The sequence below is a fragment of the Elgaria multicarinata genome, chromosome 8 (assembly GCF_023053635.1).
Source record: "Elgaria multicarinata webbii isolate HBS135686 ecotype San Diego chromosome 8, rElgMul1.1.pri, whole genome shotgun sequence".
Classification (NCBI taxonomy): Eukaryota; Metazoa; Chordata; class Lepidosauria; order Squamata; family Anguidae; genus Elgaria; species Elgaria multicarinata.
The window spans coordinates 33306483-33334373 of record NC_086178.1 but is presented as its reverse complement, the minus strand read 5'-3'; the positions used below and the strand labels follow the sequence as shown (position 1 = coordinate 33334373).

At 40.9% G+C, this 27891-nt stretch overlaps 2 protein-coding genes across 2 annotated transcripts; both read right to left on the bottom strand.

Annotated features, from left to right (window-relative positions):
* Positions 1-7915: 7915 nt before the first annotated feature.
* Positions 7916-14862, bottom strand: COMMD2 (COMM domain containing 2). Its single transcript, XM_063131479.1, has 5 exons — positions 14724-14862; positions 12440-12517; positions 10415-10497; positions 9492-9665; positions 7916-8530 (listed from the first exon to the last, which is right to left on the bottom strand). The coding sequence occupies exons 1-5, from the start codon at positions 14788-14790 to the stop codon at positions 8333-8335; spliced, it is 600 nt and encodes a 199-aa protein (XP_062987549.1). The 5' UTR covers positions 14791-14862; the 3' UTR covers positions 7916-8332.
* Positions 14863-19075: 4213 nt separating this feature from the next.
* On the bottom strand, positions 19076-26849 carry ANKUB1 (ankyrin repeat and ubiquitin domain containing 1). Its single transcript, XM_063131478.1, has 6 exons — positions 26760-26849; positions 25559-25702; positions 24589-24805; positions 22725-22839; positions 21681-22613; positions 19076-19177 (listed from the first exon to the last, which is right to left on the bottom strand). Exons 1-6 carry the CDS (start codon positions 26847-26849, stop codon positions 19093-19095), a joined length of 1584 nt encoding a protein of 527 aa, XP_062987548.1. The 3' UTR covers positions 19076-19092.
* Between the last annotated feature and the right edge of the window lie 1042 nt (positions 26850-27891).

Below are 27891 nucleotides of genomic sequence, written 5' to 3'. Positions count from 1 at the left end.
TCTGGTTAGAGAGGGGGGGGGTTGGTTCATCGATATTCTTTTCTTTTTCTTGCCATTGCAAAAAATACTGTCATGTTTAATCAGTTAAGGGAGCAATCCTATAAACCCCTAGACATAGGATAGTGGGGATTCCTTCCTCCCTCCCTTTTTGTATCAGCTCGCAGCCGGTCAGGGGCGGTGCTTGGGACGGGGACGGGGCAAGCACCTCCCCAAACAAGGCGCACACCTCCCCCCCCCCTCTCTCTCTCTCTCTCTCTCACACACACACACACACACACACACACACACTGTTGGACTCCTGTCATTGATTGAAGGAAAGGCACTTTTCACACATGCAAATACATTCAGATATCATCATCTCTGTAGCTCTTCTACGGTTCAGATGCATCTTTTGAGCCAACAAAGGCTATACATTTTGCAGTTACTGACATACTCTCCAAGATGCCAACAGACCAATAGCAATCAACTGAGGGGAAAGGTGAAACATCTAATATGCAGGAGAGATTAATTAATTAATTAATAATCACAAATTAATAGTTTTCAAAATTAAAATTAATCTCCCCTTCTGAGGTGTAGGTGTAAAGTAACCTTTCCCCTATTTCTTTCAGAAAGAATATGTTTAGAATGGAAGTTTTAATACAAAATATACCATTACTTTTCTTTAAGAGATCTTAACATTTGGGACACATCTTGCCCAACTAGAAATATATTTTGTCCGCTCTGCGTCTTCCCCCTCCCCCTGCATTTTTTTTCTGGTGCTGCCACTGCAGTTGGTGCAGAAAGTACCACACCAGCTGACCTCCAAGGTTGACCTCAGAGAGGGTGAAAAGGTAGGGTAACCATATGAAAAGGAGGACAGGGCTCCTGTATCTTTAACAGTTGCATAGAAAAGGGAATTTCAGCAGGTGTCATTTGTATATATGGAGAACCTGGTGAAATTCCTTCTTCATCAGCACAGTTAAAGCTGCAGGAGCTATACTAGAGTGACCAGATTTAAAAGAGGGCAGGGCACCTGCAGCTTTAACTGTTGTGATGAAGAGGGAATTTCACCAGGTTCTCCATATATACAAATGACACCTGCTGAAATTCCCTTTTCAATACAACTGTTAAAGATACAGGAGCCCTGTCCTCCTTTTCATATGGTCACCCTAGAAAAGGGGGTGTTCCAGTGGAAGGGAAAGGGAGGACACCAGGATACAAACTATTTTGAGCCTGTTCCAGCCTCTTTCCCCTCTGAAACACCATCACTAGATGTTCAAAATAGCCTGTCGAGCAAAAAACACAACCATCGAAGGACTGGAAGGCAAGATTGCCTCCGCCACTCCTCCTGCCCTGCTGGTTTCAACCCGTCAGGGCATTGGATACATGGAAGCCTTTGTTCGGAGGCTTCCATCTCATGAGAGAACAACCTGTAGGATTGTGCCCCAAATGAATCTATGAAAACACTTTTAATCGACAAAGACACTTTTGATCAATCAGCCAGCAGGGTTTGTTTATTTGTTTAATGTATATAAATGTTTATCAGAACATTGCAGGTTTTTAGAAGAGGCATTCTCCTTTTACACACAGGAGGAATGCCTCTTCAAAATTGGTGCTTCCTGCTAAGACCCGGGTGTGAATTATCTAAAAATAAATAAAACCTGCTTCTTGATTCAGATATACTGTTTTTAGTGGTGACAAAATATGAAGTTCTCAACCTTATTGACAAAATTAAAGCAAATAAATCAGCAGGCCCAGATGGTATCCATCAAAGAATTCAAATATAAAATTGCGGACCTCCTCACAAAAATGTACAACATGTCCCTAAGCTCAAGCTCTGAACCAGAGGACTGGAAGATGGCCAATGTTAAACCAATTTTCAAAAAGGGATCCAAGGGGGATCCGGGAAATTACAGACCAGTTAACTTGACATCTGTTCCAGGTAAATTGGTTGAAAGCATTATTTAAAGACAAAATTACTAAGCATATAGAAGAGCAGGTCCTGCTGAAGAAAAATCAACATGGCTTCCGCAAAGGCAAGTCCTGTCTCACGAATCTACTAGAATTCTTTGAGAGTGTCAACAAACATGTAGACGGGTGATCCAGTGGACATTTTTTATTTGATTTCCAAAACGCTTTTGATAAAGTCCCCCACCAAAGACTCCCAAATAAACTTAGTAGACATGGAATAAGAGGAGAGGTCCTTTTATGGATCCAGTAACTGGTTAAAGAACAGAAAGCAGAGAGTAGGAAAAAATGGTCAATTCTCCCAATGGAGGGAAGTAAATAGTGGAATCCCACAGGGATTGGTATTGGGACCAATTCTTTTCAACTTGTTCATAAATGATCTGGAATTAGGAGTGAGCAGTGAAGGGGCCAAGCTTGCCTACGACACCAAATTATTTAAGGTTGTTAAAACACAAAGGGTTTGTGAAGAGGTCCAAAGGGATCTCTCCAAGCTGGGAGAGTGGGCATCCAAATGCAAAATCTGGTTCAATGTAAGCAAGTGTAAGGTGACGCATATTGGGGCAAAAAACAACAACTTCAAGTATAACCTAATGGGATCTGAGCTGGTGGTGACTGAACAAGAAAGAGATCTTGGGATTGTGGTGGGCAGCTCGATGAAAATGTGCACCCAGTGTGCAGCTGCTGTAAAGAAGGCAAAGCCCATGTTAGGCATTATAAGAAAAGGAATTGAGAATAAAGCGGCCAGTATCATACTGCCCTTATACAAATCTATGGTGCCACCACTCTAAGAATACTGTGTACTATTCTGGTCATGAAACCTAAAAAAAGATATTACCGTATAGAGCTGGAAAAAGTGCAGAAAAAGGCAACTAAAATGATTAAGGGGCTGGAGCATCTCCCCTATGAGAGAAGGTTACATCAATTGGGATTGTTTAGTTTGAAAAAAAGGCGGCTAAGAGGAGACATGATAGAGGTGTACAAAATTATGCATGGTGTGGAGAATGTGGACAGGGAAACATTTTTCTCCCTCTCTCAAAATACTAGAACCCGGGGTCATCCCATGAAGCTGATTGGTGGGAGATCCAGGACAAATAAAAGGAAGTACTTATCACACAGTGCATAGTTAAATTATGGAACTCACTACTACAGCATGTAATGATGGCCACCAATTTTGATGGCTTAAAAGGGGGGTTGGATAAATTCCTTGAGGTGAAGGCTATCAATGGCTACTAGCCCTGATGGTTGTGTGCTATCTCCAGTATTTGAGGCAGTAAGCCAGTGTGCACCAGTTGCTGGGGAACATGGGTGGGAGGGTGCTGTTGCACCATGTCCTGCTTGTTCATCCCTGGTCAATGGCTGGTTGGCCACTGTGTGAACAGAGCCTTGGACTTGATAGACCCTTGGTCTAATCCAGAATGGTACTTCTTATATTCTTACCCATATGCACATTTATTTGATTAATGGATTAATCAACCAAAACATACAAGATTCATATGGCAACATCTTTTAAATCGGGCTCCAGCCCTAGTACATCCTCTCTACAGTTTTTATGGCTATGCCTCTCAATTGCTAAAGGGGGGCTGCTGATGTAATGGCAAGTCATATCATTGGGGGGTGGGGAACAATGTTGTTAGGGTAACAGGATAATTTTTGTCTTCCTGCTGCAGATTTCCAATTCTTACAGGGTGAGGGGAGGTCTGGATAAAGCATGTTAACAGCACCAGTTGAACTTAGTACTAAATTTCTAGGCTTGTACACAGAGAGCTAGCTACTTCCACCCCAAAGACAGCTGCATCTTGGTGCAAGTAAGCAAACCCTTTTAAAAGAGTATCTCCACCATCACATTGGGACTCATTTGGGACTTTCTAGCCCACCAGGATTCATCTTTCCTGTTCCTTTTATATACACACATACACACACTCCCAGGAAGAGCTAAATGAGAAATAGGTGTAGCAAACAGGTGCAGAACCTTATGCCCAGGGGTCAAATCTCCTAGATTCCCCATATGACCATGCCCCTTTCTCCCAACCATCAATAAATGGTCAGTTTCCTGGCTTTTGTGCAACAGATTGAGATGCCTTTCCTGAGGTTTAGTTATTAGCAGTAAGAGCTTCAAACTAAAATATGCTGGGGTTTTGGCCCTGTGCCTTTTGCCTTTGACCCCACCTCACAGCTGGAATGTGGGCCCTGAGAGTGTTGCCAAAATGGAAATTCAGCCCTCTGGATGAAAAGTTCCAATACCTCTGGTGTAGTGGATAGGGCAGTTTTCCCCAACCTGATGCCCTTCATTAGCCATGATGGTTGACAATGGTGGCAGTTGTAGTCCAACACACCTGGAGAATGTCAGGTTGGGGAATGCTGGGATAAAGCATACTTTATCCCAGCATTGTTGTTGTGAGGATAAAAATGGAGAGGAGGGCCATTGGGATTCCTTGCAAAAAGAAAAAAAGGCAAGATATAAATGTAATAAATTCTCAATGGTAACATTTTAGACATAACTCAGTGTTGAGAGGAAACAGCCACTTGAGGGAACGTGGAATCTTTTGTACATCAAAGTGGGAGTGTGGTTTCAGTGTGATCAGTTTGAGAGACACCCAGTTTTGGAAATTATTTAGGCTGAAGATAGAACTCGGCCTTCCTCAATTTATAGCCCTCCAAAACGTCTGGATTTTAATTCCTATTAGTTCCAACCACTTGGCGAATGATCAGGAATGAAGGGAGGAGTAACTCATAACATCTGGAGGTCACCAAGTTGGGCAAGATGATAGCACTCAGCACACTAAAATATGCCACAGACCCTTGCCTCTCCATTACTTTCTCTGTGATGGGAATCTTTGCTCCTATTGAGAGCTGGTGTAGTGGTTACTGTTGGACTGGGATATAGGAAACCTGGGTTCAAGTCCCCATTCAGCCATGAAGTTCACTGGGTGGCTGTTGGGTGAACTTAAGTTACTCATTTGTGAACTGAAGTCCCTCCATATTTGAGGCACTAGATTTTTTTATTACTACTTTATATGCCCCTTGAGCCCTGCCACTGGGTCAGGGTGCCTGGAATATTATTATTATTATTATTATTATTATTATTATTATTATTATTATTATTAGTAGTAGTAGTAGTAGTAGTAGTAGTAGTATCCCGCCTTTTGCCCAATGCTGGGCCTCAAGGCGGCTTTACAAAGTTTAAAACATACATGGGGCGGGGGGAGAGAAACAAAACCATAAACTTTTAAAATACACAACAAAATTATAAGATATTAACATAGATGGAGGGCCAGATTATTCTCCAAAGGCCTGCTGGAACAAAAAAGTTTTATCCTGCCTCCGAAAGCCCATCAATGAGGGAGCCAGCCTAGCTTCCCCGGGAAGAGAGTACCAGAGCACTGGAGCAGCCACCAAGAAGGCCCTCTCCCATGAGGCCTGGCATCATAATCATCATCATCTTATATGTCTTCTAATATATGGTGCTTAATCCTTTCTAATTTTTCAGTGTTTCAGAACTGTTCCACCTGCATTAATTGTTTTTATTTAGAAAGTTTATATCCTGCCTTTTGCTTGCGTGATTCCCCAGCCAATTTACAATAGATTGCAATCACACACATCCCTTAGTCCCCTGGCTGACAGATGGGGCCTGAGTGTTACTTCCTTCAGCTCTGCAGTCTCAGGGCAATTAGCAGTTGGAGCCATATTCTTTTGGGCAGTGGGATGACATGTGGGGAGCAAGCTTTCTGCAGCTGCTCCTTCTCTGGTGGATGGATGTGGCCAGGCTAGCCTTGCCCTTGCCATGCTGTTCTCCTTGGGAAACAGGGAATGCATCCTCTCAAAGCCCCTTGGTCTCCTTGCCAATGGCAGAGACACATATTTTTCTTCATCTTTGTAGTCTCGGCAACTTTCTAGTAACTCTAGTGAATTTTGGAAGCACTTGTGAATTACTGCATGTATGTTCTGTGTTATTTAAACTGTCTTGAAATAGAAACAAAGCATATGCTAGGAACTGGTTTCAAATCTCTTTCCCCAAATCTATGAGGGTAGTTGGGGTCCTCCATTGAGTGCAAGGCTCTTGGCACATTAGAGTTCTCTTCTCTCCTAGATGTATGACAGTTTCTCCTGACTGCAGATAGGATTTTATTGAGACGCAGAAGATTGAAAGCAGTAGCAGTTTCAGTTGAAAGCCCATGCTATATGCCAGAAATATATATAAATAGCAAGGAAGCAAACATTTGCTGACACATGCCCTTTGGGAAGTATCCTGCTCGGTGTGTTTTTTTAATATTGTTTATTGTGAAAATAATGATTATTGATGTTACTTTAAGCCACCTTGGAAGGATCTGTATCCCCAAAGGTGGGATATAAATAACTATAATAAATACATGCATACATAATAATTGTAAATACTATGACCACAGTCTATCCTCTCCCATGTACCAAGAAGACCCTCATAAGGCATTACTGAACCCTTTTCTCCTTCTCTGTGTTGGTCTTTAGTCAAGTGCAATGTAATGCACCCATAACCATTATAGTAAATTATGAGGCCAATATGGCTGCTGTAGAGAAAAAGATGGTGAACCCACTAAGAACTAAGGCGATCTTCCAGCTCGTTAAACATTTATTAACTTATTCTTAGAACTTATACAAATACTCAGTTCAGAAATTAAACTCAATTTATACTCCAGAATTGCATCTGATTCTCATCAAGCCAATATGCACAGGCAGCAATTCTAGGAATACATTTCCTAATGAATAATCCCCATTGAACACAGTTGAATTTACTTTCAAGTAAACATACATAGGATTGTGTTGTTTATCTACACTAACCAATTTGGGTTGTATCCAATGGTGTCATTCTGTTAGTTTCTACAGCTTGCAGAAATCCGATTTTCATCCTTGCACAGGTGTCAATCTGCTACTTTGGTTCTGCCCACATACATCATTGCACAAGCCATTGCACTATTCATTATGACTTTAGACTAGGTGCGGCTTGTGCTAGTTGTTCTGCAACTAGCTGTGCAACTGCTAGTGGATCACCACCAGCTCTTGTAATTTTTCTGGTATTGTAATATTGGATTCAACTCCTTTTATTAAAATTAAACTCTTGAAAAGAGTTTCATATAAGGTTTAGATTGGCCTTCCTAGGCTAGAGTCCTCAATTTAACCAAAGAGGCAATTGAGAGATAGCTAGGATATATTTGACTTATAGAGGGTTAAACTTTTTTCTCTGGGGCGGGAGGGGTTGGACTAATGTCATGACACTGTAGGACATGCTACTTTTAACCCTTTCCCCTTGTAGTCCTTCCTTGACTTAAACCCCACCCCAATAACTGTCATTAATGGATGAAAAAATAGTTAGCTGATACTGATCTCCCACATCATGTCCAGTTGCCCCAAATCAAACAATTAGAGAGAGTTCAAGAGGACGTGAAACCGTTAAGAGGTAAATGGGCGGGGTCCACTTGGGTTGCTTGGGAATGCAACCCAAAGTGGGTGGTAAACTCTATCCAAGGCTAAATACTGGCTCAACAAGTACCATAAAGGAAAGTTAAACAGAATTTTACACCAAATTATATACAGATTTAACAGAAATATTGTTTTTTATAATTTTCTTTAACCTGCTTTGATTTATACATTTTTTTCTACTTATAAGCAGTCTGAACTGCGTCGCCCATGCATTTGTATGATTATTGTATATAAAAGTAGCAATTCTCACCATTGCAATACCATATTCAAACAGGGAACTGAGAGAGCTCTGGCTATTGGGCGGTATAGAAATGTAATTAATAAATAATAAATTAATTAATTAATAAAAAGTCTGTTATCTAAGGGCATCTATACAAGACAGCTCACATGTAGAAAGAAATATCTTGTGCGAACCAAAAATTGTTACTTATTTTGATATAACAATTTTTGGCTTAAGTTGCTTTCCTCCACCCCCCCCCCCACCCCCCAGCCCCTTTTACACAATAGCAGTTAGGCATGAATAATGTCCCCTCCATATCACTGAGTAGCAGCTTGCCCAACAAAGTTATAGTAATTGCAAGAAATAAGACTGATAAAATATTACTGTATGTGTTCTTTTATTCTTACAGATCAGAGAAAGATAAGAAAGGAAAATGTTTGGTCACTATACCAATGATCAGTGCTTTCTAATATGCAAAAGGCAGCTGTATGTAAGAACAGAAAAGCTCATATGATCAACTAATTTATTTATGCCTGCTTAAAGTTTGTCAATTATTCTACCTTACATCTGGCAGTATTTTAGCACCAACCAAATTCAGCCTGTAAACATTGTGTAATGATCCTGGCCTAGGAAAGTGTTTTGACTGGTCCAAATGCATTGTTGTTCTACGATACCGATTTCTGTAATTCCATAAGTTTACTGAGAGGACAAGCATTATTTGATGTTGCGCACTATTCGTTTACAGTGATTTGTTTTCATTTCTCCTAAAGCTTGTTCCAGTTGCTGAATCAGGTGGAGCAAGGTAGAAGGATCAGTTTGTAATATTTTGGTAGTTTGATTTCCGTTCTGGTTAAGGTGTAGCTTCAGAGTCACTGCTGGCTTAATTTGTTGCCTCAGACTTCTGCTGGCAAGCTATTTAAAAGGTGAGGTGAGAAAAAAGTTAATAATAACAGCAGGTTGAAATGAAAAAACAAAACTGCCCTAAACCATATCGCCATTTGTTGGCTTATAACTAAATTCAGTTGAGGTAAGGGTGCAAACCGGCACATTGATTTAAAAAGAAAGCTCTCCCCTCACCTGGCCAAACACAGTTGCCACAACTTCATAATTGGCTCTATGCTGGTATGTAGCCTATTACAGGAAGATCTTGGAGGAGTGGGGAGAGAGAAAATTTGAGGGAAATAACACTCTGTTTCAAGAAGGAGGAGAAGTCACAGACACCTGTGCAGGCTTGGACTGCCTGGGACTTGAAGGCTTTGACTCTTGGGAGATTCCGCCCCCCCCCCCCCAATAGCTGAGCACTCAGGTTTACAGTGTGTGTGCACTTATCATGCCAAACAATTTAATTGCTGGTTTTTATTATGAGATTAGCCTGCATATTTCACCTTTTATTGATCCTGTTAAAGCCAATCATATTTCTTAGTTTTTTTTTAACATTTTAATTAAGCTACATTTTCAATTGCTTACTAAATACTCTCTGAATTTTTAAAATGTTTAGCAACAATGTATTGTTTCAAAATAAATGTTGTAATTTGAATAAAATGTCAATACATTTGTCCACGAAAAAAAGTAGACTATTGTTGTACTGGCTGAACTAATTACTTATACAGTGATGGGAAACTTACAAGAGGATTCCTTTAATATGAAACCAGTTTTGAAGCACATAGCAGCTTCATTGTGTTAGTAAATCATTGAATAGCTACACATAGCACTTTCTCATGTCCTATCATGAACAATCATATGCAAAGCAACATAGAATAATTCTACTGCTGCTTCTATGAATTAAAAACGTTGTAACTTGTTTGCCAATTTGTGTGTGCTATGACAAACTAAGACAAATATGTGAATATCTACTAAGGATTTGCACCCTTACCTGCACATCTAGTCTCCATTCAAGACTGTGATAACTAGGAAGTTTCGGTGCTAGTTCACTCAGAATACTTCTGATCTCCTTCCTGTTGTCAAGATATAGCTGAAGTAATAAGGTATTCAGTTCTTCAGAGAATCCTAGTACAAGTATAGAGTCTTGGAAATCTATCTCAGATATCTAAAAAGCAACAGTAAGAATACTGTGTGAGTTCTTGATTACGTCTATTGTTTTACTTGCTCCCAAGCTCTGTGTTAAACATCACAGTTTTCTACAGTGAAATATGCTTGATCTGAAGAAATAAGAAAATGACATTTTTCATAGCATGCAGCACACCAGTTGCACTCATGCCCCGCTTGTGAATTCCTGGTTGAAAGCTGGTTGACCACTGTGTGAATGGAGTGCCGGACTAGATGGACCCTTGGTCTGATCCAGCATAGCTCCCCTTGTGTTCTTATTAGGTTAACATTCACACCTGCTTTTAAAGCCACAAGATAAGAAGCTGGTAAAAAAAAAAGGGCGGGGGAGCAACACTTCATGGTAAACACACTAAAACATAGGATTTTGTGCTAATTTTTCTGGATGAAATACAACATCACAGAAGTTAAACTCTGCTCATGCAACAGGACTTTTTCCTTCTCTCCCACCCCGCAGCTTCCTGTGCCACCCAAAAATCTGCTCCATAGATTCCCCCAATCCTTTGAAGCAGATTTTGAGGGCATGCAGGGGGGAGGGGGAATCAATCCTTCCTGTTCCTCTGAAAGAAGCTGTTCTGTCAGCATGAGAACTTAATTGGATTCCAAAGTGCTTTAATCTGAAACACCACACCTTTGTAGATTTTATCTGAAACATCACATCTTTCTAATTCTAAAAAAAAGTCTCAAGGATCTACCCATCTCACTACATAGAACATTCTGTGTTATACTTACCAGCAGTTTTGAGCTCTCAGTGAGAAGATACGTTAATCCCTCTACTCCATGCTGAATTGTCTCACTACTAACATTAAGTTTTCCTGGAAAATGAAAAAAAGAAGAAACACCAAAAAGGTAAAACACATGGATTTTTTGCCTAGGGGACCAATCTATTATGATATACAAGCTAATAATCTCTAATTAAAATAGGCTCAGTTTGCAAACCTAAGTACACTTACTAGGATGTAACTCCTGCTGATCTATGCTTATGCTTGAACTTTTTATATATACATATATTTAACAATATGTAAATTGTTAACTGGAAAGTAGGAGAAAGAGACCTCTAACTTGGAAATCTAGCCCTAACTCCTGCCAACTTTTCAAGATCTATCAGAAAATGGCCCCATTCACACACAACGCTAGCAAATCGTAGGTTAATTAAGTTCATTTATTTATTGCATTTTTATACCACCCAATAGCCGAAGATCCCTGGGCGGTTCACAAAAAAGTTAACTTTGGATTATTTAACCCATGAAGTTTGGATTTGCACATCACAGACCAATCTCCAATTGGGCCAACCAAAAGTTATGTATTCAGAATGGCAGTGGCATGCAACCTCTGCAAATCATGGGTTAATTAATACACAACTTGCTGCTGTTATGTGTGAACAGGGTCAAAATGAAAATAAGCAGCATTAATTCCTAAAAATGGATAAGAGTCATTCAGAAAAGAGATGCAGATTGGGGATAGCATGATGAATTGAGTGAATCAGGACTACGCAAAGGGAACATCAGGGCCTTCTCCAGCTGGACTGCCCCACCCCACGGGAGATGAGAGGGGAAGCAGAGCTATTCTACCAACGCTACTGACATTCCACTTAATTTTCCCCCTCTTCATTCCCCATTCCTTTTTCCTTGTGTGTCGTGTCTTTTTAGATTGTAAGCCAGCAGGCTTTTTCTGAATACAAAGATTGCCAACTTAGAACCAATTCCAAACCTGCTGAACCAGCGCCAATGAAAGCTTAATTAATTTCAACTCAGCTTACACAAATGGAGCAGTAGTTATTTCAACTTGTTGCTTTGTAATAATTAGAAGAGACTAACATTTTGACAATAAGTATACACACTTATGCCCCCTTATTATATTTCGGGATCAGAATCCAAACAGTTTTGTTCTGCCTCTGAAGCTTCCTTTGCTCCTTCGTCCACATAATAACAAACTAGATGAGTAGAAATAGAATTCAAGAGTAGGAGATAAGTGAAACAGGCATGCATTAAAATGATTAACTTTCCAAACTGCCTCTATCCTTTCAGCACATTACAAGTTTGCACTTGCTTCAAAGGAATTTAAAGAATTTGTTTTGATGCTCCATAACATACAGAACACTTAGCCGACCTTGTATTTAAGCACTAGCCTGGCAGCCATAGGTGACCAGAAATTGCATGCAGACAAGCGAGTAGGCTAGCAGAGGAAGGCTGAAGTGCACTATCCCTACTCTGTACCCAGCATTAGAAACGGAGGCTGCTGGAGGAAGGAAGCCCCCTCAATATACCATGCATAAAAATGCAGGTCTCCGACCCTCCTCCACCAGCCTTGCAGGCTAGTAATTTTTGGGGACTAATTTACAAGGCTGCGTTAGGCCTGGTTCAGTCTGATAAATCATGTCTTTTCCAACTGAGAACAAACTATATCCTCATAGTGGCCCTCCATAGCCTTCCTCTCATACTTTCCCTCCTTGCTCATTTTTGGCACTGATATCCTAACTTTTTTATCCAGTTTTGGCATAGCTTTTCCCCCATCTGCCATCCAAACCAGGACGTCGTACTTTAAGTCTTGTTTACAAACTAGAATATGAAATTACCTTTGGCCTGGGAATAAATCTCATTCCTAGTTCAATAAACCATAGTTTATTGGATCAACATAATTACATCTGAATCAGGCCTATGCCTACAGCAAGGTATCGATTCAGCCAGTATTATCATTCCTCTTACTGCTGCAAGTTCCTTAAAAGGTACTGTCCTTCAGCCATACTCTTAGTCTTACTTGCTGCTCCTTCATAGATTTTTGGGTTTGTGCCTTTTCTTAAGAACTCCATAGCAATACGACCAAATTCATTGACAACTGAAAAAAGAAAGAAGAATTTTCAGAACCTAGTGATTATATTATGGCTTGGTCAAAGAAAACACTCTCTTGGAAGTAGTCCAATATAATAAATATCTCAATCCAGTATAGATTGTGAACCAATGGCCTGGTTTGCATGTAACAACAACCCAGAGTATGCGTTGTAGTTAAATAGAAGGTTACTACTGAATCATGAGTTGTCATGTGTGAACACTGTACTGTGGTTTAACTACGGCTTGCTAACCATGAACAACCCAGTAACAGAACCCATAGTTTGTTGTTGGGTTGTGAACTCTGGGTTGTAATGCTAATCCATGGTTTATTGCCCTATCCAGGGTTTCCCTGGCAGATGATCGAACAAACCATGGTTTGCTCTTTCAGTCCCTGGGTTATTTGTTTCCCTCCGCCTGTGCCCATTCCCTTCCTGTATCCCAACTGCCTTTGCAGCACTGACATGTAAAGAGGCTGTGTTTTTTTAATGCTCTTGCCCACTACGTCTGTAGCTTAGTAAAACAACCCATGAACATCCCATGATTCTATGTTTACATATAACCTAAACCCATGGTTTAACAAAATCATAATTCACAATCCAAGAACAAACCATGGGTTCTCTTCGTTCATGGTTAACAACCCATAGTTCTGAGTTTGCATGTAACAACAACTCAAAATTCAAGAAACTATTAATTAAACCATCATTTGTCATGATGTGTAAATAAGATCATAGTGGTAGTGGGCAGGACTAACAAAATATTATGGAGGGCCAGAAAAACATTTAATCGACATCTGCCATGGAGTTCAGTATCTCATAATAATTTCAAGAGTTTCAGCAACACACATACATTTTCATCACTGGATTTATGGTAGGAAAATTCTGGCAACTGACATCATAAAAAACAATACTGCTAAGATCCCTGCAATATTATGACAATTCTTAAAATTTCAGAGGCTTTAAAAAAAGAGAAAAGGCAGTAAATCTCAAATGTGCTGAAGAGAATGCACAACATTTATTATTATTTTTATTATTAAACCTCAGCAAAAATGGTCTTTAGCACTTTTTGAGGTTTGCCTCTGGGATTTTTTGTGGTGTGGGTATCTAAAACTGCTGCTGCTTTCAAAAATAAAGAAAAAAAAATCAAAGCAACAAGAAAGCCATTTCTTTGGGATTTGCTTGTTTAAAGAGAAACACCCTCAAATACCATATAGAGACCACAGCCCTGTAATCCATTTGAATTAATCCAGAATGATTGGGTCTGTACTGTTACGTGTGTGTGTGTGTGTGTGTGTGTGTGTGTTGAGACTCCTCACATTTCTCAAAGGTGAATGAAAGGAGTAAGAAAATCCATTTACCACCTTGATTGAGAGTACAGTATTCACTGAGAAACCAAAATGAATTTTATTAAATACATAATCATGGTACTGTAGGAAAATAATGTGCAAATGGTATCAGTTTGGCATAAACACTCTTGCTTGCAATACTGACTAAACTTATTAACCATGAAGGATTGATTCTTTTCAGTTACAATCCTACACACACTTACCTGGGAGGAAGACCCACTAAACTCAACGGGACTTTGAGATTTCATTATATTAAACCACATTTATACTATTAATAAATAAAGCATATACAAATATACTATTAATAAATGAGACTAAGTTCTGAATAGTACTGACTCTCAGCTTAACCTACAACACAGGGTTATGAGGATAAAATGGTGAGGGGGGCCATGTAAGGGTCCTTGCAGAGGAAGAAAAGGCAGGAAATAAATGATAACATCATCATCTAGACATGCAAAGGTTTGCACTGCTAGACGGCAATCCTAAACACGCTGGATTGGATATCGACTTGCTTTGAGTAGACCCATTGGGGCAAGTTAGTCATGCCTAACATAAATCCCATTGGTTTCAGAGTGGATCGACTCTGAACAAATCTCGACCCAACCCCCTGACTAGGGAGGAAGCCTCTCTGAAAGCAGCGAGATTTACTTCCGAGTAACCATGCGTTAGGCTTTTTGTGTAGTAAGGGACTGCCTGGCGAGACCCCGGGGACAGAGTGGGGGAGCACGGCATAGCCTTTTAGGAACCCCCCGCGAGCCCAGGGTCAAGGAACACATGCAGACGCGGCTGCCTGTGTGAAGGGGCCGCTGCCTAGCGCCACTCGAGCTCCCTCCGCAGGCCCGGGCGAGGCCAGCGGCCCACCCGCTCGTACCTGAGCTCTCCACCTTGGGAAGGAAGCCCAGGTGCTCCTTGTGCTCCTCCGAAAGCACCAGCAACATCTTCTTCACTCAGCGCCCCCCGCCGACCGAAAACGACGCTTCCCGGCTTCGCTGCGCCGCAGGCAGAACCTCCCCTCGGCCAAACCGGAGTCACAGCGACAGCGGCCCGGCGGAGAAGCCGCTCCCGAGCCCAACGTTCCCGCGCTCATTCTTTCCCAGTGGGAAGACGAGGCGTTTAGTGTGGGACCACCGGGCCTGATTCATTCACTGTTTAGCTACACATCCTCCGTGCTTGATCTTTGGGCTCTGGATGCTCGTAATGAAGTGCAAGTTTGCAACGACGGAGAAATAGTAGCTCGCGATAAAGCCACAGCACGGATTAGTGCACTTTTGCAACGGCAGAGAAATTGTTAGGTCAGACGTGGGCAGGAAGGTATATCGGGATCTACTGGTAGACCTCTGGCAGTAGATCACCAAGGATTTCTGACTCCCAACTGTTTAACAGTAGCACTAACCAAATCACTGCCCTCTCACTGAAAAATATACTGCTGCAATGAAGGAAGCTTGGGGTAAGCAGGAGTGGGTTTTTGTGTGCAAGGACTGCGAGCTTCATTCAGTTCTCAAAACAAATTCCTGGGGTCAGAATTCCTTGTGTCTTTTGCCCCAGGCTCTGGTTGGCGAATCACAGGATTCTAGTAAAACGCAAAGTAGATCCAGCAGGTTTGCAGTCTGCCCATTCCTGACCTAAGCTATTTCATCCGTTGCACTCCTCAGCTAGTTTTTAGAATCAGGAGCTGAGGGTAGCAAAACTGGAAAAGACACCAAATTGTAATAAGGAAGAGGCTGCCTCAGTTTATGTGCAGAGTGCAGGGTTTTTTTTAGGTAAAAATCTGCTGTCTGAAGCTTAATTAAGGAGATTTGCTGGGGAGCGGCATGCAATGCTCTGCTTTGGGCAGTAAAATGTGTTGGGCCAGCCCGGGCGATAACTACGTCCTGTTGAATTTCTTTTGAAAATGAATTAAAAATTAACTCTAATCACACAGCAAACGATGGACTTGTAACTTATCCCCCCCCCGCCCCCACTGTTTAGCGCCTGATTCATTGGGGAAATATCCACACTAAGGTCAGTCCTATCACTGCAATGATAATTGGGTGGTGCGAATGGGGAAATGTCTGAACCAACTCACGTAATTATCATTTCTAGTTCTTGGATTGGTTGAAAAGACAGAAAAAAAACCAATTTAAAAAGAAACTATGCAGCAGTCTTCAAAGTCTTGTTCTTTGCCACATGCCTTAAGAATATAGGGCTAACTATGTGTATCAAAATAAATACAATGTGGAGCAGGTTGAGAAATTTCTGCTTCCCTGTTCCCTTCAAAACAAAATAATGTTTATTTACAATACTTACCTTTTATATTCAGCCAGCCGTGTCCATAAAGGTTTGTGGGAGACAGCAGCCATCAAACCATGTCACTATTATTTTAAGCAGCCCCTAAAATTACCTCTGCTCACTATAAATACTATAGTAAAAAGCAAAAGATTGAGGATCTTTTAACACTTTCAACATTTGAATGGGTGGTATATAGACACCACTCTTGAATGGATAATTACATGAATATGTGGTCTGTCTTTGTTGAAATTTAGTATAATTCATAGAAAGCTGTACACACACACATACTTCATATGCAAGTATTGGAAGTGATATATTCAAATCTATGTAGCTATATTCTTTTTCCTTTATATGGTTTTGTTTAAATTTCACAGTGCAGAAATTAATTAAAACATACATCGGTAGCAGGGTTGTTATTGCCTGTGCCATTGGAGCTCATGGAGAAAAGGAGGCACATACTGTAGTGTGGTACCCTTGTGTGTGCTGTGGTGCAGGGAGGTGTCCTGGGAGCATGTCCCCATCATAAGGAGTCCATTGGCTCCTGCCATGTCTGTGTGTCATGTTGGTGTCACCACCAACACAGCCCCTAATTGCTGGGCATCAGTTGTGTTTCCATGGATGTGGGAGCCTTGGCAGCTCTTTTGGGGTTGCTTTCTGATATTCTGAGTGTTATCTTTTCACCTCCACTCCTGCTCTGAGAGGTTATAGGATACAGCACCCATTGTGTCAATGCAGCACCAGGGTATCCCACCCCCAGAATAATTGCTTTATCAAATTGCTCTGACAAGAGGATATTTGAAGTAATTAAACACTCTCTTTCCACACCTTCAGACTTATAGCAGGTCTATAAATTAGCATGAAAAGATAATCCAAATAAGATATCCTGATAAATGTATGGTGAAGAGGAAGGACAGAAATCCAGACAAATGGCTGAAGGGTTTATTATATTTATATCTTGCCTCCCCCCCTGCAAATACTACAGGCATCATGAAACATATTTTGTAAGTCTACAGATGACTTTTTAAATTTTTTATTTTATTTACAATATTTCTATATTGCTCATTCAAAGATTTTGGAATGATGAACAACAGATAGAATAAAAGAAAACACTATATTTAAAATTACTATTTTTAAAACAACAGAGTTCTGATAAAACCTGTGTTCTGGTAAAACCCAGGCTGGTCGCTCAAGAAAAGCTTCCTGAACAACAATGTTTTCAGGAGGTGCCAGAAGCAACACAATGTTGGTGCCTGCCTGATGTTCGGCAGGTAATTCTATGGGAAGGGGGCTACCACACTGAAGGCTCTCAGGTGGACTCCAATCAGGCCATGTGGAACCACCAGGAACATGCCCTCAAATGCTCTCAGCGACCGGGCAGGTTGGTGAGAGATAAGGCTCTCTTTCAGGTATCCTGATCCCAAGTTGTTTAGGGCTTTGTACACTAGTGCTAGAAACTTAAACCTGGCCTAGCAGCAAATAGGCAGCCAGTGCAGTTCTCTTAGCAAAAGAGTTGCATGCTGAGCTTGTCTCGGCCTGAGTTAGGAACAATGTTATAGTGGAATACAGGCAGCTGCAATTTGCAAGCCAAACAGCTTCAGGGTTTCCTAGGGGTCTCCAAGCTTTCACCTTGGGTTTCAATGGGTTCAATCCAACATTACAGAAGCAGATATCCGCTCATGCAATGGTAGTTTCCTTACCCCTCCTCCCTCCTATAACCCCTGCACCCCAAATCTACTCCAAACTGTCTCAAACCTCTAGAGCAAATTTGTGGAGGTAGCTCTTGGTGCGTGTGTGATTTGATCTGCCAGCAATGTCCATTCTGCTGATGGAAAGACACCATTAGATACAACCAAATTGAGGTATAGAGATACTCTAGTTCTCCTAAGAAGACACCACATGGGCTTATTCACACGCAAAAACAACACATCTCTATCCACACTGGATTAACTGGAAATATCCCTCAGTATCCAAAGGGCCTCAAGAAGAAGTTCAACTGCCAACTCTAACCATCACTTCCATTTGAAAACCTTTCCCTCTCTCAGCCCCTGCAGTGAGTTTGAAACCAGAAGAAATGGTGAGGAATCAGGTTTGATGCTGAACTTATACAGTTGTCCTATAGGCTGTTTATTAAACGTATAAATGCCTGTCTAAAGGGCAGTTTTCTTGTTTCTTAGAGTAAGCCTCTATGGGCAACTTCTGCAGGTTTCTCATAGAGATGGGTATCAAGGAAGCAGGCTCCAATACACATGAAAACAATTGCTGTCTGACCCTGATAAGGGCGTAATCTTCAAGTCAACAGTTCAGCTACCTAATTTCCTCTGTTTGTTTTACTGGGTGTCAGAATGTTGGGATCTGCTAGAAATAGGACAGGTAACTGATTACCTGCCTGTGATGCTTTGGGGCACGTACTAGACTATCAGAGAAGAGTATAAGAGATTGAGCTGAGGCCTAACCAATATGGCTTCAGTCCAGGGGAAAATTGCATGCCAACCTGGAGAATTTGGGGTTCAAGGAACAGCCTCAGCAAATGCCAGCTCCATGGACTGAAGGAATGTGTGAGTTTGCTTTTTAATTTTATTCTGTGTCCATTTTCTATCAATAAACTGTCATTCCTTTCACAAGTGGCCTAATTTCATTTGAGTAATCCAAAGAACCTACTTTGACTGGGTTCTGAATAGATTAGGCCTCCAGAATAACACAGCCCCTTCTCCTTAGATGGACCTTTATGTTAATTAGCATGCTGATTGCTTACAGGATCTGACAGCTTACCATGCCATACAGTAAGACCCCCAAAATATCCAGTTGCAGATCTTGTATTACCTTTTGAAAATGTCTGACATTAATAAAACTTAAAATATCTTTCTTAAACCTCTCAGTGGAAATAGAGCTGAGGATTCTCAGCAAATGTGTACGCGTAGCATAATATCCAAATACATCTTTTCTTTCCAAGGCAGATTGTGTCCCGGGTCTGATCAGTACACAGGTTTGCATATGCTTTTTTTAGCCAGGGTTCTTGCGATGCCCAGTTGTTGGAGCCATGGCTTCTCTTTAAATGCACTGCAATAAAAGATTTAGATATGATGTCATAAATCAAGCAGAGATTTAGTATATCGTTTTAAATAGATATAAATGCAACGGCAACAACAACAATAAAAGGAAACATCAATGTGTAATACTACTGTAGTTCAATTATGCATTCTCAGGACATTGCATAGGGTGGAATCCAATAAAGGTTTTCCGCTGACGGGGCTGCTTCCAATGGAGCCCCACACATGCCCTCAAAATTTGCTACAGAGGGTTGAGGGAACCCTCCGGAGCAGATTTGTGGGGGGTGGGGTGGATGCAGGGGGCCACAAAGGGAAGAGGGACATGGATTTCAGTCAGATTATCAGTATTATTACTAGTATTTATATAGCACCATCAGTGTACATAGAGCTTTACAGAGTAACACACGCAAAAAACAGGTCTCTGCTGTGAGAAGGTTACAGTCTGAATTTACACCAGTGGAAGAGAGAGATAGCAGAAGGAAAGGAGGAAGAAAGATGAAGAGTAACAAGGGATGAATGTGAGCAGGAGATAAGCACTGAGCAGCTAAGGAAGGACTCCTATGCATGTTTAGACAGAAAAAAGGCCTACAACACCGCCCATAGCCGAAGCTCTCTCAGCAGTTTACATAAGATTGTAGGCCTTTTTTCTGTCTAAACATGCATAAGATTGCGTCTTAAACCAGACTTACCCAATAAGGAGCCCTCCAGAGGTGTTGGACTACAACCCCCATCATGCCTAGCCAGCATTGTAGCACAACCCATCTGAAGGACACCAAGTTGGGGAAGGCTAGGTTAAACCAAAGGTTTACCTGTTATTGTTTTAAAACATTAACAACAAACTGGGCTTGTATGTTCCAAAGCATACAGAAAGTGTTTGGGCATAGCCTTCTCCATGATATGCTTGTGTCCTAGGTGTAGCATTCTCCCCATAGGGAAGTGTTCCAACGTGCAGTCCTTCACTTGCAGACTGAGATGGCCCAGCCCAGGAACAGTTTTACCATATAATGAGCTGTTCATCTAGACCAGGGTTAGGCAATATGTTGCCCCCTGTATGTTGTTGTACTGCAACTCCCATCAGCCAACATAGACGATGGTGAAGGATGATGGAAGCTGCAGTACAACATCTCCAAGGCCACAAATTGCCCACCCCAGTCTAGACCAAGACAAACATTATGGCCAGGTGGTGATTGCTCATCAAGGGGGGGGGACTGGTTTTTATTTATTTATTTATATACACACACACACACACACACACACATATATATGTACATACACACACACACGGCAACCATAAGGTCTGCTCCAGTTCTGTATGTCATAAAATAAATTAAGAAAAAATTGCTACACTAGGGCAGCACATAATATTGACTGTTTGCATCAGGGCCAAAAATGCCTAAGATTGTTTTGCTGTAGAAATCTCTACCCATTTATGCTAAGACAAAACAATCTGAGTGTCTAGGAATGCCACAAAGCATTTCCCTCTGGCCCCATCCCCCTGCCCCAGTCATGGGGATCCCTGGGCTGGGGTGGAAGATCCACCAGTGAAGAGAGCAGCTCTTAGAATGACCAGTGTGGAGGTTTGGCTAAATTAGCTAACAAACCAGAATCTCAAATGACTTTCATTCTAGTTTGTTTTTAATTAATTTTGGTTACAACAAACCACAGTTCCAAGAGACATAGCAAGGAACTTGGGTTTGTTCTAAAGTGACAGCCTTGCTGTGTCTTGTTCCCAATCACCCTAAACTGCTTCATGTGAAGCAGATCAATTTCCTCTCTATATGTTGCCTATGCTTATTACCCAATTCTTTACTTATTTCATTTCATTTCACTCTTCTACAATTTAGCAGTTGTCAGCTTATTCAGCAGTTTCCTGCTATTTCCCACAGTCTCACCAGTTTCAAGGGATGATCCTTTGCGTTAAGATATTTCTCTTCAGCCACTTACCAGATTTAAGCACTGAGGTCGATCTTGTATGGTATTGAAATCACTATTACCACACGGTGGCAGTGTCTACTCATCAGTGACAGTGTTTTCAATCAGCCTTTCCCAACCTGGTCCCCTCCAAGTGTTTTGGACTTCAACTCCCATCAGCCTGAGCCGTGATCAATAGTAAAGAATGCTGGGAGGTGTAGTCCAAAACATCAGGAGGATACCAGGCTGGAGAAGGCCGCTTTACATATTTCCAGCATCTACTTATAGGAGTTCCTCCAAATGATAGTTACAACTGGCAAATTATATAACTAATATAAAGGATTTCGTTATGGGTTTTGTACTTCTCTTGTGCATTCACACGCAATTAAAACCAAAATCTTTAAGAAAGTAGGGAGGTCATTTATTCTAATTTTTCCCTTAGAAAGTAGAAGCATCATTAAGAGGAGAGATGGCCCCACTTTTGAAGGCAACAATTTAAAAAGGAAATAATTCTAAGAAGTGCCGTTAGTTGCTGCCTTCTGGCTTGGCATATGTTTCTGAATGAATTGGCAACCTTTGTTAAGAAACAAAGAGAAACATACCTGGCTATGGCTAGGCAGTAGATGGCATTTTCCCTTGGTGTTCTACCACTGTGTTCTGAAAAAGACTCCAGAGAAGGATTTAGCAGAAATTTTGCATTGGGTATGGAATAATAATATGCTGGCTTGAGGACAGAATTAGGTGGTAGAGGAACTCTTACTAAACACATACTTTGGTCCATATATTCTTCATTGTTACAGTTCACCTTCTTCTTTCTCGTGTTCTTTTTTTGTTGGCATCTGTCTATGTTAGCTCTCCTGTTAGCATCTAACACTGGAGGTAATTTGACAGTTGTCCCTTTGAGATACCTCTTTGAAACTGTCAAATGACATATACCCTGCCCGTGTTGGAACTGTTTATTCAAGTCTGGCAGCCGGCAGCCTCTGCTGTCTGCATCTTGGACTGTGGTAGAATAAAAACCTTTGGAAGTCATTTTTGGTTTTGTGAAACCATCGACAAGGACAAGATCCCCGACTCGTGTTCTAAAGACTGCTGTCTGGTTGCGTCGCTTCATCATACGGATGTTACTTTGAGCCTTCAGAAGCCACAGCTTTAATTTAAGGTAGATTTTCATGGAGAGGGAGAAATTAGGGTAGGAAACCACCGACCATATCTTGGTGACCAAATACAGCACACAGTCCTTACGTCTGTGTTGGATACATAACTGCAGTGGAGTTTGCCCTGTTGAGTTTGGGCACTGGAGGCATAAGACACTGTAATTAACAAAGGCTTTCAGCATCATGAGCTGGCCTGCTTCAGCAGCTGCATGGACAGGACATTTCTTGACATCCGGATGGTCATTTTCATGACACCACTCACGATAGGGATGTATGCCAACTGGTTCAGTGGGCCTTGCCCCCTGTTTCAGGAGCCATGCCAAAAGCTGAAGGTGCCCAAAAAAGGCTGCCATATAGAGCGCTACCCTCTTTTGATATCTGAAAGAAAGCATGTGCAAAATAAACCAGCTCAGAAAAGCAAACAAGGTCATATAAAAAACAACAACCCAACAACCTAATTTTAAAAGTTAAGATTTTGAGTTACTGTACTTGAGTACTGGATCTTCCTTTGACAGATAGCATTGGACCTTGGGTTTGTTTCCTAAGAGACATCCAGTCAGGAATTCTTTCCATCCATCCCAAACATCCAAACGAAGAGTTGTGCCTGCCAAAGAGAGTTCTGATCATTTGACTCCATTCCTAGCATTGTTTGGTATTCCCTCCATGCACTTCTGAACCACTCAGCATTCACATGCAGGGTAGCTAAAAAGCATATCTATCACAACCCTTTACAAGAGGTAATTTTGAGTGTGCAGCCTTAGGATTCTTCCAGGTGGAGGGTTCCTAGCAGTGCACCACTAATCAATGGACTTACAATGTAAAGTACATGCCGTTTCCATGGACTGCCCACACTGTTGGGGAGAATCACCACTATATGCCCCAACCTTAGTAAGCAGAGATGTAGCCCTCCCTTTGCTGCTCCCTCCCACCACGTTTCTTGCACTGAGGTGGATTTTGTCTTTTTGCTTCTTATCCTGAATTGCACAATTTTGGAAGTCCGAAGGTTGGCTGTTGCGCTTTTACTCCTGTGTAAGTGCATGTTGCGCTGATTTGGATCAGGACTATGATATTCTGGAAATGGAAGATTAAACCTTTCCCCCACATGAGTTTTTCCCGACATTCCCCTCTGTGGGATGGAGGGGTTTTAAATAAATAAAAAAATAAAAAGTATCCATTCTAGTTGTTTTCTTTCCTTCAACCCTCCAAGGTTGTGGTAATACAGTTTCAAGGGGGAAAACTGGTGGTGGGCTACATGAGCATGAACAGGAGTAAAAGCACAGCAGCGAATTTTTGGACTTTCGAAATTGCTCTAATGCGCAATTCTGGAGAAGAAGAAACAGCAGCAGCAGCAACACCTCTGTACAAACATTAATAGTTGCCTCACTCACACACAAACGCTACCCTTTATTTTCTTGGTAAAACAGGAACATGTGTTTGTGGGAGGGACGGAAGAAAGAGCAGCAGCTGGAGGCTGCAATTGTCTTCCTGGGCAAGGGAGAAATGCGGACGTCTGGCCAGCCTGAAGCCAAGTATATACATCCCCACAGCCACACCAGGAGCTTCTGATATTAGGTGGCCTCACTACTGGGTTTTTGGAGATTGTGCTGCACCAGGAAATAACACTTTCCCCCCAGTGTGAAAAAATATGGGAGAAGGGGGGGCACAGGACCACACTGGCCAAGTGCAGGAGATTTACTGCATCTTATGTGGCCAGTCCAAAAAAAGACAAACAGAGAGCACCTTAAAAACCCATATTTAGAAGAGCCCTAAATCTGTGACTTGACTTATTTTGCATTTCTCCAAGACAGACATGACAACAGTAGTGTACTGTCAAAAATGTTTACCTTTGAATCCTTTTCCGTTTTTGTTGTGGGGTGGGGTGGCATGGGGTGGGCTCTCAATAATTCCTCAAGCAGACTTAAGTTCCCTTCTACAAAGTGGTGATGTGGATTTTTTTTTTTTTTTTTACAATGCAAATTGCATCAGCAGTATCTCTGAACAATAGCTGAAATACCTGCTAAATGTATCCTTCAGAAAGTTAAACTTTACTTGCTTTTTATCAGCTGCATTTGTCTTAAATGTTTTGAAATATTCAGATGTTAGGGCTGAAGTCTTGGAACAGTCTAATAATATAGCAAAATATGGTGCCATCCAACACAAAAGCCATTTCATATTTTGGAGCATTTACTTTGAGTAATTTTTTAAACCATTTTCTATGCATACTACTCAGAGGTAAGTGTCACTGCATTCAAGGTGGATATAGGATTGAAGCCTTAAATTCAGATTCTTCTAAAAAGGACTGGAGGTCTATGTTACCAGTAAGAGTAGATAAAATGTGCAAACAGTCTTATACCTATATCTAACTGATAATCACTCAAGGTATTGCAGTCATACATCTCCCTGCCCTCTGGAGTCCTGAGACAATAAATACTGTTTGGGAAGCCACACTTCAGGGTTACGAGGGTTTTTAGCTGGGAAACCTTTGATGCAAGAAGATAAATTCTTCCCATTATGGGCACTTTTTCATGAGTGACTGCATTGTATACAAAGAAAATTGGTTTGTCTTCTTCCTGAAAAGAAAACCCAAAAATGACATTGGCACAGCAGTGGTAATATCAGTATAAAATTATACTTATATAATCGATGTGGAGTTTTGGCTTTACATATGTGGGCATCTATAGAACAATAAGCTATATGGAATATTACAAAATAAAGAAAAAATTTGTCTCATCGTTTGTAAAGTTGTTATAGTGGTTTTAAATGTATGTGCATTTTGCATGTTTTTGTGGTTTTTAATTTTTGTATATTGTTTTTAAGTGTTATCTTATGTGAACCACCCAGAGAACTTCAGCTATGGGGCGGTATACTAATGCAATAAATAAATAAATAATTTAACCTTATCCTTTCAAACAGATTCTAACATCTTTAAAAGTTCCTTACAAACGAATACATAGGTAAGCATTTAATTCTCATCGTCTTAACACAGCTTTCCTAGACCCAGTGCCCTAGAGGTGTTCAGACAACCCCCATCATCCTCACCAAGCATCATCACTGGGCCAGCATCTTAGGAGTGATGGGAGTTGTAGTCCAAAGGATCTGGACAGTGGCAGAATGGAGAAGGCTGACTTAATACCTTATTGCTGTAATTATCTGAAAATTACCCAACATCCCATTTGCAGGTGAGATGCTTTTGAGGAGTGCTAAGTGATACTAGCACAAGACCTATAATTTAGACAGGACAGGAACACAGGAGGCACAGCGAATTTTTGGGCTAGCAAGGCAGGCTTGTTTTTGGTTGTTTTTTTTAATAAATCATACTGTACCTTAACAACACATTTAATTGTGGAAGAAACCGATATGCCTACATCAGCAAGTATCCAGCTGTCCTTTAACACTGCTCCTGCATACATCAACTCCAAATATCTCCTGCCTTGCTTGTCTTCAGAGAGTGGAACGTGAAAATAATCCTTAAGGGGGAAAAATATTATTTTAGAAATAGCAGTGAAAATGCTAAGCTGCCTTTCAACAGGCCTGTTCAGACAACCCACTAAGTCATGGTTAGATTGCCAACCCTTTTGCTGCAAGTGGTTAGTGAGCATGTTTAAACCGTGATTATGTAGCCACCATGGTTAGGAATGGTTTACACGACAATGCTAAGCCATAATGTTTAGCTCAAAACGCTTAACCATTATGGTTTAGCATGTTGTCTGAAGAGAATGTTTATTTCTTTAAAGCTATGACCATTCTTCACCAGAATAGTTGGCATCTCTACCCCAACACAGAACATCATATGACTTTCCTTAGGCTTCAAGATGCACAAAATAAGACGCTTATTAATGTGTTTAGCCCAAGGCAAGTGGCAGATCAGCATTACATTCCACCTTTTTTTCAGAATTGGAGATCAGCCATTGCTCCTCTTTCCCAAAATACATTGCTAGTTGTAATCTGATATCTTTGTGATGTTTGAACCTGGACACTATAGGTTAAGCATGGGCTAATTAACCTATAATTAGATGAGTTGACTCGATCGGAGGTTGCATATGCAAAATTGCAGCAGAACACACCACAGCAAATCATGGGTTAATTAATAGGGCCAGTTTAGACAATATTGAGCTAGATGGACCAGTTGTCTCGCCAGTATAAATGAGTTTATGTTCCTAACCATCATGTTCGCAATCACTGTCCCTTGTTAAAGCAGATTGGAAATTGACGCTGATATGTTTTTTAAAAGAAGTACAGATAGGAAATAAGAAACCTAATCTGTTGAATTAAAAAGGCATCCAGCCCAACTGTAACCTGATATAAGATGATAATATACATTTAAACAAGACGCTTAAAGTAAAATCACTGTGTTTCAGTTAAAATTGAGCTTATTTATAAAAAATCTTCAGCATACATGAAAGATTTTCCTTTGTGATTTCCCTTCATTTTGACAATGGATATTATCTGATTCAGTTTTTCCCATGTACTGAAAAACAAGATTATAGAGAATGAAGAAATTTTGCTACGAGTTCAAGATCATACCTTTATCATCAGCTTTACATCTTTCACTGTATTCTCTGATGAAATGTCGAAAGATTCACAAAGTCCTTCAAAGGCGACAAAAATCCTCATTTTGAAAAATGCTGTTCAAAACTCCTCAAACGTCTTTCTGAGCTATCAAGCCATATGTTATGCAAATCTTATATCCATACTGGAGGTCAAAGAAAAGCAATTCTGAGGATACTGTAAGTATCCAACCTTAATGCGCACATTTTTCTTCCACAGCAAGAGGCAGCCTGGTAAATCCTTGCTGAAGCAGGCAGCAAAGAGAGCCTGGGAAACAATGAGCGGAATTTGTTTCCTAGGCTGAGTTGAATAGGAAAAATGTCCCCTTCTCCAACTAACAAACATAATTAAACCAGCAAACCACGTATTGATCAAGGCAAGTGTGAACAAGCTTTCAGCATGTGCATGCATGTTCCAAGCCAAACACACCAGTTGTGTTTGCTCAACAGGCACTTATCAAACCACAGAGAGCCATGAAAGAAATCAGTGTGATGTTTATTTTATTGCTTATGGCAGTCTTTAAACTTTCTGTAAATAAAACTAATCTCAGCGCTCATGTTACCATAACAACTTTATAAGCCTGTTAACATGGTCAGGTCCACCAGTTTAGACAGAGCCAAAGTGTGCTTTTTGCAAAACACACATAGGCCAATAGCTTGAGAGTGTTGATATTTGATAGGAGAATGGGATATAAAAGATACCTAATAACTATTTAATATCACTGCATCGTTTCATATACACTTTCAATTTGGGAGAGGTAATGATTTCCTGTGTCTTGAACCAGCAACAGTCTAGTGGCACCTTAAAGACTATTGTGGTAGGGTGACCATATGAAAAGGAGGACAGTGCTCATGTATCTTTAACAGTTGAACAGAAAAGGGAATTTCAGTAGGTGTTATTCGTATGCATGCAGCACCTGGTGAAATTCCCTCTTCATCACAACAGTTAAAGCTGCAGGAGCCCTGCCCTCTTTTGTATCTGGTCACACTAGCTATACTCATGCAGCTTGAACTGTTGTGATGAAGAGGGAATTTCACCAGGTGCTGCATGCATACAAATGTCACCGGCTGAAATTTCCTTTGGAATACAACTGTTAAAGATACAAGAG

Excerpts from the sequence above, each read along its gene's own strand:
- COMMD2 (XM_063131479.1), bottom strand. The coding sequence starts at position 14,790 with ATGTTGCTGGTGCTTTCGGAGGAGCACAAGGAGCACCTGGGCTTCCTT. Across the intron at positions 10,498-12,439 it reads AATCTATGAAGGAGCAGCAA|GAAAACTTAATGTTAGTAGT; the intron begins GTAAGACTAAGA and ends TTCATTTTCCAG. Across the intron at positions 9,666-10,414 it reads CTGAGAGCTCAAAACTGCTG|ATATCTGAGATAGATTTCCA; the intron begins GTAAGTATAACA and ends GTTGCTTTTTAG.
- ANKUB1 (XM_063131478.1), bottom strand. The coding sequence starts at position 26,849 with ATGAGGATTTTTGTCGCCTTTGAAGGACTTTGTGAATCTTTCGACATT. Across the intron at positions 24,806-25,558 it reads CAATTAAATGTGTTGTTAAG|GAAGAAGACAAACCAATTTT; the intron begins GTACAGTATGAT and ends TTTTCTTTTCAG. Across the intron at positions 22,614-22,724 it reads AAGGAAGATCCAGTACTCAA|ATATCAAAAGAGGGTAGCGC; the intron begins GTACAGTAACTC and ends GCTTTCTTTCAG.